We start from the raw sequence: 15,226 nt of genomic DNA, 5'->3' as shown, positions 1-15,226 counted from the left end.
AAAAAACTCAAATTTTGAGATTAATAGATATAGAAAAACATGACTTTTCTAGCTATTTTTTTTTGTCTTTTCAAACTCAGAAATTTGCTTGTTTTTCCTATATTTTTTTCCAGTAACTTTTTAAAATTAAAGTTGACTTTTTTCCATTTTCTACGATAACTTGTTTTTGTTTGCTATTTCTCATAAAAATTTTGAGACAAAATTTTCTTGCAAATCTTCCAACTTTTCAAACTGAAATTTATTTTTCTATACCTTTTATATGATCTTTTTTGTTTCCTTTTTTTTCCATAACATTTTTTGAGACTAATCTCAAAAAGAATTTTATTGCAAATCTTCAACTTTTCAGGCTCTGAAATTTCTGCCTTTTTCCTATGAATTTTCTGAGATTTATTGGCGGAAATGTCCAACTTTTCTGTCTAAAATGTCCCTACTACGCCGTCGTAGAAATAAACCCGTTTGTTTCCCGGCTGAAGATGCCTCAGTGAGCCACCGACAGCAGGGGGCGCCATTTCGTTATTTATACAGGATCCTTCAGGAATAGGATTTATTTCACTGTTTCTGTCCAAACTGACATCGCAGAAGAAGAGGCTCTCTAACTGTTCTCTACCTTAAATCCTCTCTGAACCACCTTAATAAAAGTCCAATTGATATAATTTTCCTTAGCTTCCGGTTGTGACGCATCTTTTGTGTCGCAACTCCATTTCCCATGGTACCCCGCCCCGCCGGCGCTGAGCCGCAGCATCACTTGAGCGAAGCTGCAGGAGGACAGAGAGCCGCGCGGACACGGACACGCGCGCACCCACGGACAGGTGAGAACCCGCGCAGGTGAGGGCGGTCGACTGTTTGATCTCTGATGGGGTTCGAGCGCGCGAACGGACGGCTCCGGTCATTAGCGCATCATCACAGGCCTTTATTTTGAAGGAGTCCTTCGTAGTACTCTGTAGTATCCGTACACAGTGTTCCAGCTGCTGCACTGCAGTACCTGGCACACACCTGGAGGTTCACCTGAAGATGAAATTTGACCCCTGCTCCCTCCTCAGTGTTGTTAATGTGTTTCTGTTATGTTCTATGAAGTTTTATTGTAATATTCAGATGTTTTTCTTTATTTGCACGTTTTCCAGTATTTTCCCCTGTTGTTCAGCGTGCCGGGGTCAGAGGTCACGCCTCCATGTGGTCTGATAGACAATGAAACAACATGACTTTGGAAGGAGCGAGTCGGGTCTACCGCAGAACTCCTGCGACGCTCCGCCTAGGTCAGAGGTCAGCCAGAACCAGGTGAGAACATATCACACCAGAGCGTCCCATCAGAGGAGAGGACAGATTTAAACCTCTTCAATGCTTAAAAAGATTTAAATTTAAGGAATATTCCTCAGAAAGGTCACCAAAAACATAGAATCATCACTTTAACATGAGCAGAAAGATGCTCAGTGATGTTGATTAAGTTTTCAAAATAAAAGCCTGGGATGAGGAGTATGCGGACAGGAGCTCAGAACAAAGCTGAAGTCTGTTTATATAAGAAGCCCCGCCCACTCCGTCACGCTGAGCGGAGAGCCGCGAGCTGATTGGCTGGGGCAGAGAAGCTGCGAGGCTCTGGATTGGCTGCTTCAGAGCGTGACAGCGTCACGGGGCAGGAACGTGAGAGGAACGTGAGCTTTGCACGTGCTCAGTCTGATTGACTTCATCTGAGCATGCTCAGATCATCCCTCAGACCAATGTGATGCTCCTCCTGTCTGTGTTGGGACCATCAGAACCAGAACCTGGTCCCGTCCGCTTTTCTCATCTTTATAAGGAGTGTTAATTGTATAAACACACTCAGAACCAGAACCAGTCTGTTTTTTTCTATCTCTATGAGGACAATTAACTGTGTAAACACATTCAGAACCAAAACTCAGTCCAATCAGTTTTTTCTATCTTTCTGAGGACCGAAATCAGCTTAAACACACTCAGAACAAGAACTAGGACCAGTTTTAATGACAAAACCCAGAAATGAGCATGTCTTTGATTGACCTGCTGCTCAGGTGTGTGTGTGTGTGTGTGTGTGTGTTTCCAGATTATCCTCCAGGGTTTGTCTGAGGACAGACCAGCTGGTTGCCATGACGAAGAGCTGGCAAAGGGCGGAGCCACAGAGCAGAAGAATGACAGGTGAGAAGCATGTCTGACCTGTGAAAGCTTAGCCCCGCCCCAAACACATGTAGAAGCCAAGACATACTGAGGGGCGTGGCCAAGTGTGGGGTTAGATGGGGGTGTGGTCAGGACAAGGGAAAGCATTATTGCTAACTTAGCAACTTTGTCACTTTATCTAGCAACTTTCAGGCAATTTTAGCAGCTTTTTTTCCCTCAAGCAGCAATTACTGACAAATCTAGTAACTACAGGAAAAAAACAGCGACTAGCGACAAATCTGGCAATTTATTTACTTATTTCCAAAAAAGTAACTTACAACAAATCCCTACCCTAAACCTTTCTTTTCTTATGAGCAATAAATCTAGCATTGTTTTTTTTTAAAGTGACTAGCGATATATCTAGTGACAATCTGAAAAGAGCAACTTGTGAAATCTAGTGATGTTTTTTTCCTTCAAAACCAACCAGTATGCAGTCATTAAAAAAAAGAAAAGACTTATGACTAATCTAATAACTTTCTCAAAGAAACCTCTAGTGCTGAACTAGCAAAGTTTTTTGAAAATTGCTAAAAAAAAATATATATATATATATATATATATATATATATATATATATATATATATATGAATATAAATAAAAAATTTAGGTCAAATCTTCTTGTTTTTTTCTAATTAAAATTAGCAACAAATCTAGGGAGCTTTTGAAAAGAGCAACTTGTGACAAATCTAGCGACTCTTCAAACACACACCTCTCCTCAGGTGTGTACCTCTCCTCAGGTGTGTATCTCTCCTCAGGTGTGTATCTCTCCTCAGGTGTGTATCTCTCCTCAGGTGTGTATCTCTCCTCAGGTGTGCCCACCCAGTCGACAGAGCGGGTTTCTTCTCCTTCATGACGTTTCACTGGCTGACTCCTCTGGCTCTGCAAGCTCGCAGGAAAGGGCAGCTCCTATTGGAGGACGTGTGGCCTGTGGCGCCAAAGGAGCGTTGCCATGACAACAGTGTGAGGTGGGTGGCACTCCGGTGTTTTCCGTGTGAGTTAGCTCTGCAGCTGAATGGTTGTTGTGGCTGTCCAGGCTCAGGACACTGTGGGAGGAGGAGCAGAGGTCCAAAGGAACCGAGGCGTCCCTATGTTCGGTCGTCTGGACCTTCTGCCGGGCCCGGCTCCTCCTGTCCATCCTCTGCCTCACTGTCACTCAGCTCGCCGGATTCAGCGGCCCAGTGAGTCTCCTCCAGCTGACATCACACACCTGTAACGGTTACCTTTGCTGATCACTAGAACCACAGTCTGGGTCTGTGCCAGTAGAGTACGAAACCAGTCCTACCCACACTTGCTTCCTGTTTTTTTTAATAACACACACCTACTTCCTGTTTTAATCTCCACACCTACTTTCTGTTTTAATCTCCACAACTACTTCCTGTTTTAATCTCCGCACCTACTTCCTGTTTTAATCTTCACACCTATTTCCTGTTTTAATTACCACACCTACTTCCTGTTTTAATCTCCACAACTACTTCCTATTTTAATCTCCACACCTATTTCCTGTTTTAATCTCCACACCTACTTCCTGTTTTAATCTCCACAACTACTTCCTGTTTTAATCTCCACACCTGCTTCCTGTTTTAATCTCCACACCTATTTCCTGTTTTAATCTCCACACCTGCTTCCTGTTTTAATCTCCACACCTGCTTCCTGTTTTAATCTCCACACCTGCTTCCTGTTTTAATCTCCACACCTACTTCCTGTTTTCAATCACCACACCTGCTTCTATTTTTTCCCACACCTTGTCCCAGTTTTTAATTACCACACCTGGTTCTCGTCACCTTCTCACCCTGTTTCAATGGAGTCTTAAGGCCTTGTAACCATTTTCCACAACCATTTATCCTCCTAGGTTCTGGTTCTGGTTCTCTTCATTTCTGGTTCTCCCCCTGGTTTTTCTTATTATGCCCGTTCTGTGTTCTGAGACTCACCGCCGCTCTGCTCTCTCTCCAGGCGTTTGTGGTGAAGCGTCTGCTGGACTACACCCAGCAGGAGGAATCAGACCTGACCTACGGGTTGCTGCTGGTCCTGGGGCTCCTGACCACGGAGCTGATGCGGTCCTGGTCTCTGGCTCTGACCTGGGCCCAGAACTACCGGACCGGGTGCAGACTGAGAGGAGCTGTGCTCAGCTTGGCCTTTGAGAAGATCCTGCGACTGCGCAGCGTCCGGGACAAGTCTGTGGGCCAGGTTGGTTCCTGGACCGCTTGGTGGCTTCACAGGAAGCGAGTGGCGCCGCTAACGGTTTCATCTGGGTTATTCCTCACACTCAGCTCATCAACATGTGCTCCAGCGACGGGCAGCGGATGTTTGACGCAGCGGCAGTGGGCAGTCTGCTAGCGGGTGGCCCCCTGTTGGCCGTTCTCGGTGTCGCGTACAACCTGTACATCTTGGGTCCAACATCGCTGCTGGGATCCTCCGTCTTCATTCTCTTCTATCCCACCATGGTGAGTAAAGAGCTGAGAATCTTTTACTAACTCAGAATTTGATTCAAAATCAAACTCATAATAATTTCTGCCTTAATATGTCGGTCTGCAAAGGATCCTGAAGGTCTTCTGCAGTCTGCATTGCAAAGCAAAACAATAGACACTAATGTGTCCAGTATATTACTGTCTTTTCATTTATTTATTTTTGTTACATATTGAAAAAAAGAAATGAGCTGAGGGAGAATGTACTTATTGATCCCCAATGGAAAATTTTTTATATGTTGACAGCTGCTCCATGCAAATATTGGCAAATACAAATATAACCATAAGCAATGTAAAACTCATAAAAAATATATACATAAGTGTGATATTGTAAGTAATATAAATATGACTATATGTAAAATAAATAAAATAAAAAAGAATGCACATTATTTGTATCTTTTTATATTTTAAAATTGATTTTGGGATATTTTAAATAAATTCTGCATCATAGTAAATTGGAATCAGGATTTTTATGTGAATCTGTGTTTGGCACACCGTAATGAGTGGGATCCTGAAGGAAGGTGACATAATCTGTGTTTCTGCTTCCAGATGTTCAGCTCCAGGATGACGGCGTACTTCAGGAGGAAGGGCGTGGCCGTCACTGACAGGCGAGTGCAGAAGATGAACGAGATCCTCAGCTACATCAAGTTCATCAAGATGTACGCCTGGGTGAAAGCCTTCTCAGGGGACGTCCAAAGTACGAGGTCTCCGGACGGCCCTCCTCCTCCCCGTTGCCGTGGTAACACAGGCTGTGACCTGTTTCTGCTTCCTGTCAGGGATCCGGGACGAGGAGCGCCGCCTGCTGGAGCTCACAGGGTATTTCCAGAGCATCACGGTGGGCGTGGCTCCCATCGTGGTCGTTATCGCCAGCGTTGTGACGTTCTCCACTCACATGTTGCTAGGATACGACCTCACAGCCGCTCAGGTTCCAAACGCCTCCATATGTCAGCTCACATACCTACACTCACCTGTTCACCAGCATGTTAACTCCGCCCTCTTTTCCAGGCCTTCACTGTCGTCACGGTTTTCAACGCCATGACCTTTGCCCTTAAAGTGACACCAATTTCTGTCAAGTCCCTGTCGGAGGCTTCAGTGGCCATGGAGAGATTCAAGGTATGGAACTGACCGTCGGACACATCCTGCCAAATACCTTTCACTAATCCGCTAATAGCACAGATAATTTTTAGCTCAGCGCTAAGCTGAAAATTAGTTCTCCTAGCAATAGCTGTGGTAATTTTTGCCTTAGCAGTTTAACACTTTTGCTAACTTTGAAAACAGTTAGCACATTTAGCTAACATGCTAACTAAAGCACTAATTTACTCTGCTGTTTTGTAAACTTTCTGTTGAATAAAGTCTTGGTTATTGAATGTTAATAATTCTTCAAGCAGTTACATGTTTGTATTTATGCTCTTATTTTGAAGAGGATGAAGAGTTTTTACACAGCAGTTCCACTTCTTCTGCACTTCAGCATTAGCTTCCAATAGATGACTTCATCTCAATAACATCTTGATATAGCTAGCTTTTGATGTAATGCTTGTAAATATCATGTTGATGTAATGCTTTAGCATTAGCTTTCACAAGATACCATGTTGACCTAGTACATCAGCGTTAGCTTCCACTTGATCCCATGATGTTGTAGCGCCACCTACCTGCAGAGTGACTGATCGGGTTGTTGAGGAGCAGAGCTGTGGTGCCAGATTCAGCTAATGTGACCGCTCTGTGTCTGCGTTCAGAGTCTCTTCCTGTTGCCAGAGATTGACAGCGTCCGAGCGTTGCCTAGTGACCCTCTTGTTGCCGTGGAGATATGCGGAGCCTCTCTAGGATGGGAAGGCGCAGGGCAGAGTGCCCAGGCCAGCCCGTGTGTCCGAGCAGCCGGCCGCTATCGACAGAGAGAAAAGTAAACCCAGACGGACCTGACAGAACCGCCTCGGTACTAGCTTCAGGTTCAGGTCCAACATGTCCTCATGTCCAGGTGCAGAGACGCAGGTGTCCTCCAGGACAAGGAGGAGAAGGAGGAGGTGACCGGCTCCCTGTTGGGAGGAGACGCAGATTCAAGTCCTGAGGAGGAAGATGGGGATGAGGACAGCTGTCCCCCCCTCCTGGCGGCCCCCCATCCCTCCCAGCGTCCTCAGAGCACCCTGCACTGCATTACCCTGAACGTCCAGCAGGTGGGTGTGTCTCACTCTGTGCCTCTGACCACCTTCCTGTCCTTTATACTCTGTGTCTCTGAATGTCTCCAGGGACAGTTGCTCGGTGTCTGCGGCTGCGTCGGCAGTGGGAAGACCTCTCTGATCTCAGCCATCTTAGGACAGGTGGCGTCTCCAGTGTGCCCCATTGTTCCCAGCAGGTAGCTGGTAGGGACTGGTTTTGACTGGTTGGTGTGTTTGCAGATGACGATGCTGGAGGGCAGTGTGGCGGTCCGGGGAAGGATGGCCTACGTCGCTCAGCAGGCCTGGATCCTGAACGCCACGCTGAGAGACAACATCCTGTTTGGACGGGAATACCAGGAGGACAGGTGAGGCAGAGACACCTGGACTCAGGACTGGGCGGTCCACAGGTAGACTCACCGTCTCTGTGTCTCTGCAGGTACCAGTCTGTCCTCAGTGCCTGCTGCCTCAAACTGGACCTGACTCTGCTGCCTAATGCTGACCTCACAGAGGTGATGTCATTTCCTGTTTCTCTGTTATGCAAATTTTGAACAAACTTTTAAAAAGAAAAAGCGAATTAGCCATGTTTCCGTTTACTGGTTTGGAATGAATGAACCAGGCTACCCACGCTAAGTATGGTGTAGTAAACAGGAAGTAAAGGTTGCTAACTAGCATGGACCAGAGAGAGCCCTCCACTTCAAGATGGAGATCTGTACTTTTCAGCTTTTGGTGCCTCTGGTAAGGCACAGACCCACCAGTGGAGGGAGCTTTCACTTTCTGATACTTACAACATGTGCATGATGGAAACAACACTAACAGCAGATTGAGGTGCTGAAGCAGATAACTGAGTTAAAAACTTCTTCAGGTTTTTTTTATACAAAGACTCTCCAAGAACATTCACAGCAGCTTTAATCGAACTCCAGTCGGTTTGCCTAGAAACTCTACAACCCTCAGTCACGGTTTGGTTGAAGTGAACTCTGGTGCGGTTTGAATGCAGACCGCTTCAAAAGCAGGAAGTGGACTACAATGCAGGGCATTCTGAGTAAACAATTCAAACAAACACGCTCTAATGTTGGTTTCTAACAACCTGGTTTCATTGAAGGTTGTTGAGGTTAAGAACCAAAGGCAAATGGTGACTTTTCCCAGTCGGGTCTTAGGACCAGAACTGGACCTAGTTAGAACTTGTATCGTATTTACTCCATGAACGACCAGCTCCAGAGCTCATTGTGGCACAATAGCCGGTACCTCAGTCCTGTTTTTCTACTTCCTTGTTCCTTAAAGACTAAACTCGTCAATGGTTTGTATTGGCTGAGTTCATACTGAACTGAAATCTGTCCTTGAGGTTTGTTGATTATTCATCAGGTTAGGAACCAAGGGAAGTGCTGGTCGTTCCTAGTTTAGTCTTAGAACCAGATCTGGACACAGCTAAATTTAGATCTGCCTCATATTTGGACTATGTTGCAAAATTATTGGTCACTTCTAATCCCTTTGACCGAAACAGCAACATTAACCTTGTCACTCACCTCTAAAGTATCTGTCCAATCAGATCGGAGAGCGCGGCGCCAACTTGAGCGGCGGCCAGCGGCAGCGGATCAGCTTGGCCCGAGCGCTGTACAGCGACCGGGACGTTTACATCCTGGATGACCCTCTGAGCGCTCTGGACGCCCATGTGGCCAATCACATCTTCCGCAACGCCATCAAGAAGCAGCTTCACAACAAGACCGTCATCTTCGTCACCCACCAGCTGCAGGTAGCCTTCCTCCAGACTCTGACAGATGTCCGTCCGCTGCATAGGGTTACCATAGAGATACCTGTGTGTCCGCAGTACATGGTGGACTGTGATGACATCATTCTGATGAGGGAGGGGAGCATAGTGGAGCAGGGTAACCATGACGACTTGATGAAGCTGAATGGAGACTATGCAGCCATGTTCAACCACTTCCAGCTGGGGGACCCGCCCGTCATAGAGGTACCAGTCTGTCTGAGTCCATCTGTCTTGAGTCCATCTGTCCGTCTGTCTGAATCACCCTTTCTGTGTTTCAGGTCCCCAGCAGGAAGCAGGGCGGCTCTCAGAGGAAACCGGCCGACACCAAACCAGGATCCGTGAAGAAGAGTTCGCCGGTTGTCAAAGACAACGGTACTGACTTCATTACCGACTCGTCTAGCCCTAACCCGGACTGTTCGGTTCTGACCATGTTCTGCTGTTCTCCAAGGTGAAGAGCAGCAGTATGGGGCCGTGTCCTGGCCCGTGTTCAGGGTCTACATGGCGGCTTGCGGAGGCTCCTCCCCATGCCTGCTGATCCTGGTTCTGTTTGTTCTCAATGTGGGAAGTGCGGCTTTCTGCCACTGGTGGCTGAGCTACTGGATCAACCAGGGCAGCGGGGTGGGTCGCCTGACATCCTCCTCCTCATATCACCTTCATCGCCTCTTCCTCTGACTCCTCTCTCCTGGTTTCCAGAATACCACGGTAACCGTGGGCAACAGCTCAGCAATGAGTTTCAGCATGAAGGACAATCCCAAGATGCAACAGTACACCGTCATTTATGCCTCTTCCATGGGAGTCATGCTGATCTTCAAACTCATCCGAGGAATCGCCTTCGTCAAGGTCAGAGCCCAGACTCCTGGTCCGGTCCGGACTGGTCCGGTTAAAGAGGGTTCAGTGGGTCAGCTTTAGGCAGGGAGCAGTCCAGGTGTCCGTTCTGAACATCACCACAGTCTTTTTCATAGGTGGAGTGAAAAGCTAAGAAGAGGTGTACCTGTCAAGTCTCCCGTTTTGACCGGTAAACTATTGGAGCTACTTTTTGTTTAGTGCTTTTGCTAACTTTGTAAATATTTAGTGCACTTAGCTTCCAATTAATAACTTTTTCCAGATTAAGGCTAAGTGCTTAAAGTGTTAATTTACTTCAGCTGAACAAAGTTAGTTTGATAATTGTGTTAAAGTTTTGGTAAGAATTCTTCAAGTTGTTAGCCGTTGTTAGCAGTGGTCACCACTGCTGTGAAGGAATTAGACCTTAAGGCCTTTGAAGACCATTTTAGGTCAGAGTGAAACACGGTTCTCCCAGTGAGACTTACCGACTGGCCCTGATCTTTAGCATTCCTCAATGTGGAGGCACAACAATGTGAGGAGCAGCATGGCATCTTTCAGGAAGTCTGGTCTGAGCGGTCCTTTACACCAGATTAAGCCCAACAGATTGCAGGTACCCTTTCTCCCAGTGCTAACACCATGGTTGTGTCTTTCTAGGTAACTTTGAGAGCTTCCTCCAAACTGCATGACCAACTTTTCCACAAAATCCTGCGCTGCCCCATGAAGTTTTTTGACATGACTCCTACAGGACGGATCCTCAATCGCTTCTCCAAGGACATGGATGAAGGTAGGTTAGCAGGACTGGACCATTTTCTGGGGTTCTGGTCTTTGCTTGACTCAGTTTTGTCTCTGTCTCATTCCAGTTGACACCCGGCTGCCCTTCCAGGCAGAAATGTTTATCCAGAATGTGATCCTGGTCTTCTTCTGCCTGGGTGTCATCAGCTGTGTTTTCCCATGGTTCCTAGTGGCTGTTGGACCTCTGGTCTTGGGCTTTGCTGTTCTCCACAGCGTCTCTAAGGTATTCATCCGGGAGCTGAAACGTTTGGACAATGTGACTATGTCACCTTTCATGTCCCACATCACATCCAGCATCCAGGGCTTGACGACTCTGCAGGCCTACGACCGTGGCCAGGACTTCCTCTGCAGGTCAGGGTCAGAACCAGAACCTCTGCCCTGACATCCAGAGCTCATGAGGTCAGGACCTGATTACTGTGTTCTGGTTTATTTAGGTACCAGTTTTTACTAGACCAGAACCAGGCTCCCTTCTACCTGTTCAGCTGTGCCATGCGCTGGCTGGCGGTTCGTCTGGATATCATCAGCGTGTCTCTGATCAGCATGACGGCTTTGATGATGGTTCTGATGCACGGACAGATCCCCCCCGCCTACGCCGGGCTTGCCATCTCCTACGCTGTCCAGGTAACTGAAACCTTTAAGTTCTGCCTGTAAACCTGTTCCAACCAAACAGCAACCAAACCATCATATCCAGTAAGATCTGTGTTAACTGGGTCGTCTTTCCTGTATGAAAAATCTCTTTGAAGGAACAAGTGTCAGAACCGTTCTGTCTGGTGTCTTTTTCTAGAACAATGTTCTCCAAGCCCCGAATCATCTGATTCAGGTGGTTGCTTGACGCATCTAAAACATGTGGTTTTTGTGGACCGGGACTATTATCCATTGCTCTAGAAAACAGGTTCTACTCAGTCCATCAGCCAGGGTCTTTTAGTGCATTTCCACTTTCTTGAACTGGTTCAATTCAGGTACCTTTGAACTTCAGTACTTTGTTGACAGTCGTTTTCACCAGTTTGGGGAACCAAGCGTGTGCCGTCAACAGTGGACATTTCACTGGATGACGAGATAAGAGCTTCTTTGTTAAGATAATTCAACCCCATATAGTATCCCCTCGCTCTGTAACGGTACAAGTGGACCTTCTGATCTCTCAGGTCTTCGGGCTCCTCTGCAGTTGGTCCAGTTGAAGGTTGACGGAGTTCATTGAGTTCTTTTGTTGAACTCATTTATCTGTGATTCGGTCTCGGGACCAGGAGACGTTTTCTTTGCTGTTGTTGGGGTCTGCTCTGGACCAGAGTTTGGGGATGTGTCTGCTGGACTGTTGGGGTTGTTTCGGATCCTGAAGGAGAACCTCTGTCTCTCCCAGTTAACAGGACTGTTCCAGTTCACGGTGCGACTCGCCTCAGAAACTGAAGCTCGCTTCACCTCCGTGGAGAGAATCCATCACTACATCCAGGTACTGGGAGCAGTTTCCTCACTAACTGGGAACACTGGTGTTCCTAGTGTCTCTGATGAACCCAGATGTTAGACTGATTTCTGTTTGCTTCAGTCTTTGTCCCAGGAGGCTCCCGCCCGGGTTAAAGGTCGGGCTCCTCCGCCTGACTGGCCCCAGCAGGGGGAGCTGGTGTTCCGGGATGTGGAGATGAGGTACCAGGAGAACCTCCCTCTGGTTCTGAACAAGATCTCATGCTCCATTAGACCAAAGGAGAAGGTCGGCATCATCGGCAGAACCGGATCAGGTAGACAGGGTATTTGGGACGGTGAGACAGAGGAACTGCACCCCAGAGGTCATGTTTTGAGATCAAGGGTTTGGTCCTGCAGGGAAGTCGTCTCTGGGCGTTGCCTTGTTCCGTCTGGTGGAGCGCACCGGAGGCTCCATCCTGATCGACGGCATCGACATCAGCGACATCGGATTGGCCGATCTGCGCAGCAAGCTGTCCATCATCCCGCAGGACCCGGTTCTGTTCAGCGGGACAGTCAGGTAGAACTTCCTGTCTTGTTTTTCCCAGCTGTCACTTTCAGTCACTCTTCTGATATCCTGGCTGAGGGTTTTGGATCAGTCTGGTACGTCTTTGTGTACCGGAGTGATCCAGTGCACATAGACGTACCGGATCAGCATGAATCAAGGCATGATTCATGTCAGTCTGAAGGTTTTCCTAAAGCAAACAGTACATCAGTTGGATCTAGAACAAAACCTTAACATGTCAGATTGTGTGGGAAAGTGAAGGGGTGTGAAAACTTTCTGCTGCTCAGATCAGACCAAAATTTCTGTTGCTGCAGGTCCAACCTGGATCCGTTCAACCAGTACAGTGAGGAGAAGATTTGGGACGCTCTGGAGAGGAGTCACATGAAGGAGTCGGTGAGTGGATCCTCACCGGACGGCACCGGAGCGGGTCAAACGTTTACATGTCCTGAAAGAGTTTCTGTTTCTGAGAGAAGAATGGTGATGCAAAACCTTCCTGATACTCCTGGTTCACTGTTGGACAAAACCTTTTGTTATTTGAAGGCGTTCAATCAGGAAGTAAAATTTAAGTAAAAGTCATTTCATTTTTACAACAACCGAAGGTAACGTGGTTAATATTAATCTATCTATCCTCCTGTCTATCCTCCTATCTATCCTCCTATCTGTCCTACTGTCTATCCCTCCTGTCTGTCCTCCTGTCTATCCTCCTATCTGTCCTCCTGTCTGTCCCTCCTGTCTATCTTCCTGTCTGTCCCTCCTGTCTATCCTCCTGTCTGTCCCTCCTGTCTGTCCTCCTGTCTGTCCCTCCTGTCTATCCTCCTGTCTGTCCCTCCTGTCTATCTTCCTGTCTGTCCCTCCTGTCTATCCTCCTGTCTGTCCCTCCTGTCTGTCCTCCTGTCTGTCCCTCCTGTCTATCCTCCTGTCTATCCTCCTGTCTATCCTCCTGTCTGTCCCTCCTGTCTGTTCCTCCTGTCTGTTCCTCCTGTCTGTCCCTCCTGTCTGTCCTCCTGTATGTCCTCCTGTCTGTCCCTCAGGTGTCTCAGCTTCCTCAGAGGTTGGAGTCGGAGGTGGTGGAGAACGGGGAGAACTTCTCGGTGGGGGAGAGGCAGCTGCTGTGTGTGGCCAGAGCTCTGCTGAGGCAGTGCAAGGTGAGACAGGACCATTGTCCCGCCCCCTGCCTGTGTGCTGCCCTCTGATTGGCCGGTTCTCATCCAGGTGTTGGTGTTGGACGAGGCCACAGCCGCCATGGACGCGGAGACGGACTTCCTGATCCAGGAGACGATCCGGAGCTCGTTCCAGGACTGCACCACGCTGACCATCGCCCACCGACTCCACACCGTCCTGTCGTCCGACCGCATCATGGTTCTGACCCGGGGACAGGTAGGAGCCAATCAGAACGCAGAACACCTGCTGCTCTGGAGACCCCGCTGTGACACGCCTGCCTGTCTCTGATTGGCTCAGGTGGCAGAGTTCGACGAGCCGGCCCGGCTGCTGGCCAATGAGAACTCTCGGCTGTGTTCGATGCTGGCGGCCGCAGAGAGCAAAGTGTCCGTCCGAGGATGAGGAAGATGAGGAGGATGATGAGGAAGAAGCTGCTCTCAGAAAGCTCGGTGCTGCTCGGTTTCCGTTTTATTTATTTATGTTGAACTCATTCTGATGCTCTGAGGAGGCGGCACCGTGTGACTGGCTGCATGCGGAGGTGGGTGGGGTCAAAGGTCAAAGCCTGTGGTTTCCTGTCTGTACAGGTCAGGGGTTTGCAACCTGTGGCTCCAGAGACAAAAGTGGCTAAAGAAAATGCAGCAACAAGAATTTTTTTCTTTTATTTAGATTTTTATCAATTTATTAGGTTTATTTTTACATGGAATAAATTCACACAAGTGTCAGGAATATTTATAATTTTTCTCACCATTATGTTGGAAACTAAGTGCTGTTCTGGTTTACATCACATGACAGAATATTGGGGCCATGGATAAGATTTATAAAACTATGAGAAAACACTTTTAAAAGAGAATTAAATCACATGAGAATAAAGTCAATATTTTGACAATAAACTTGAAATATTACAAGAATAAAGTTGAAACATTGTGCTTGATTCCTATTATTACATCATTTTATTTTAAAAAATGTTTATAGCATGGCGCTAATACTCTGTGGTAACACCAACATCCCCTGGAATAAAATTAATCCTGTTTTTTTAATTAAATGTTTTCTTTTTCTGTTTTAAAACAAAAATAAAATGTTGCTTCCTTAAGGATGACCACAATTTTCCTACAGTATCTATTTATTTAAATGTTTTTGTTGTGTTTTCACTAAAGATGTAACATTTGCAGAGTTTTATTTATTTAGCTGGAGTGATGGTTGCAGACCCCTGGTATGAAACATCTGCTGATGTGAAGTTGTTAATTCAATCGTCTTAGTTTTACTGTCGTCGGAGATCAGCAGAGACGTTTCTGCGTCTCCAGCTGTAGCGAATGATGACGTAACCGCGTCATATCCGTTTATAATCAGCCTGATGCGCTTTAATGTGGAATGTAGAGAGCTTTCATTAATAATTTAAACGTCTGAGGTGCAGAACCTCTTTGCCTTTAAAGATTTTTGGCCTTTCAGAGGGAGGCATTGCCGCCCCCTACAGGAAAAACACTGTTACTGCACAGGAATCGGCCGTGATGATGCAGTTTCTGCTCTGTGCCTGTAGGGGGCAGCACGCACACGGTCTCCACCTGTACAGAGTCACTGTAAATGAGCCGCTACGTCTTGAGAAGCAGAGCGAGGACCCGATACTGCTGCTGTGACGTCATGAGCACGTCACCGCCTCGGTCATTGCAGAGCGATAAGATGTTTTCATTCTGAATCTTCTTGTGATAGATCAGCCTTTGTCAAAGTGTCTCCGTGTTGGTGTCTGTATTTTTATAAGAGCATGATGAACAAAACCAGTAAAAGCATTTTAACACACTCCTCCCGACTTGTCCCTTAATTTTGGGGTAAAACTGCGTGTACGGTGGCCGTCAAGACCAAACGCAAAACCAGACCAGAGGCTTCAATGTCTGTTAATAAATCTGTTAAATTATTTTTTTAAAGATCGAGTGAAAAGCAAAACAGAATTAAAAACTTCAGCTACACTGCAAAAAC

At 47.0% G+C, this 15,226-nt stretch overlaps 1 protein-coding gene across 1 annotated transcript; it reads left to right on the top strand.

Annotated features, from left to right (window-relative positions):
* The first annotated feature begins 386 nt into the window (after nucleotides 1-386).
* On the top strand, nucleotides 387-15,049 carry abcc5 (ATP binding cassette subfamily C member 5). Its single transcript, XM_014981038.2, has 30 exons — nucleotides 387-809; nucleotides 1,122-1,275; nucleotides 2,051-2,142; nucleotides 2,968-3,123; nucleotides 3,192-3,336; nucleotides 4,109-4,342; nucleotides 4,426-4,599; nucleotides 5,170-5,317; nucleotides 5,397-5,545; nucleotides 5,626-5,733; nucleotides 6,354-6,517; nucleotides 6,593-6,788; nucleotides 6,861-6,932; nucleotides 7,011-7,135; nucleotides 7,207-7,279; nucleotides 8,314-8,517; nucleotides 8,593-8,736; nucleotides 8,811-8,904; nucleotides 8,981-9,150; nucleotides 9,226-9,372; nucleotides 10,009-10,138; nucleotides 10,215-10,497; nucleotides 10,581-10,767; nucleotides 11,501-11,590; nucleotides 11,684-11,873; nucleotides 11,956-12,115; nucleotides 12,415-12,493; nucleotides 13,132-13,245; nucleotides 13,313-13,477; nucleotides 13,559-15,049. Exons 2-30 carry the CDS (start codon nucleotides 1,186-1,188, stop codon nucleotides 13,658-13,660), a joined length of 4,185 nt encoding a protein of 1,394 aa, XP_014836524.2. The 5' UTR covers nucleotides 387-809; nucleotides 1,122-1,185; the 3' UTR covers nucleotides 13,661-15,049.
* The last annotated feature ends 177 nt before the right edge of the window (nucleotides 15,050-15,226 follow it).

This window comes from Poecilia mexicana, unplaced genomic scaffold (assembly GCF_051168715.1).
Source record: "Poecilia mexicana isolate PSO_F unplaced genomic scaffold, ASM5116871v1 scaffold_13, whole genome shotgun sequence".
In the NCBI taxonomy this organism is placed as follows: Eukaryota; Metazoa; Chordata; class Actinopteri; order Cyprinodontiformes; family Poeciliidae; genus Poecilia; species Poecilia mexicana.
The sequence above is the reverse complement of the archived record's forward strand: the minus strand, read 5'-3'. Positions and strand labels throughout refer to the sequence as shown.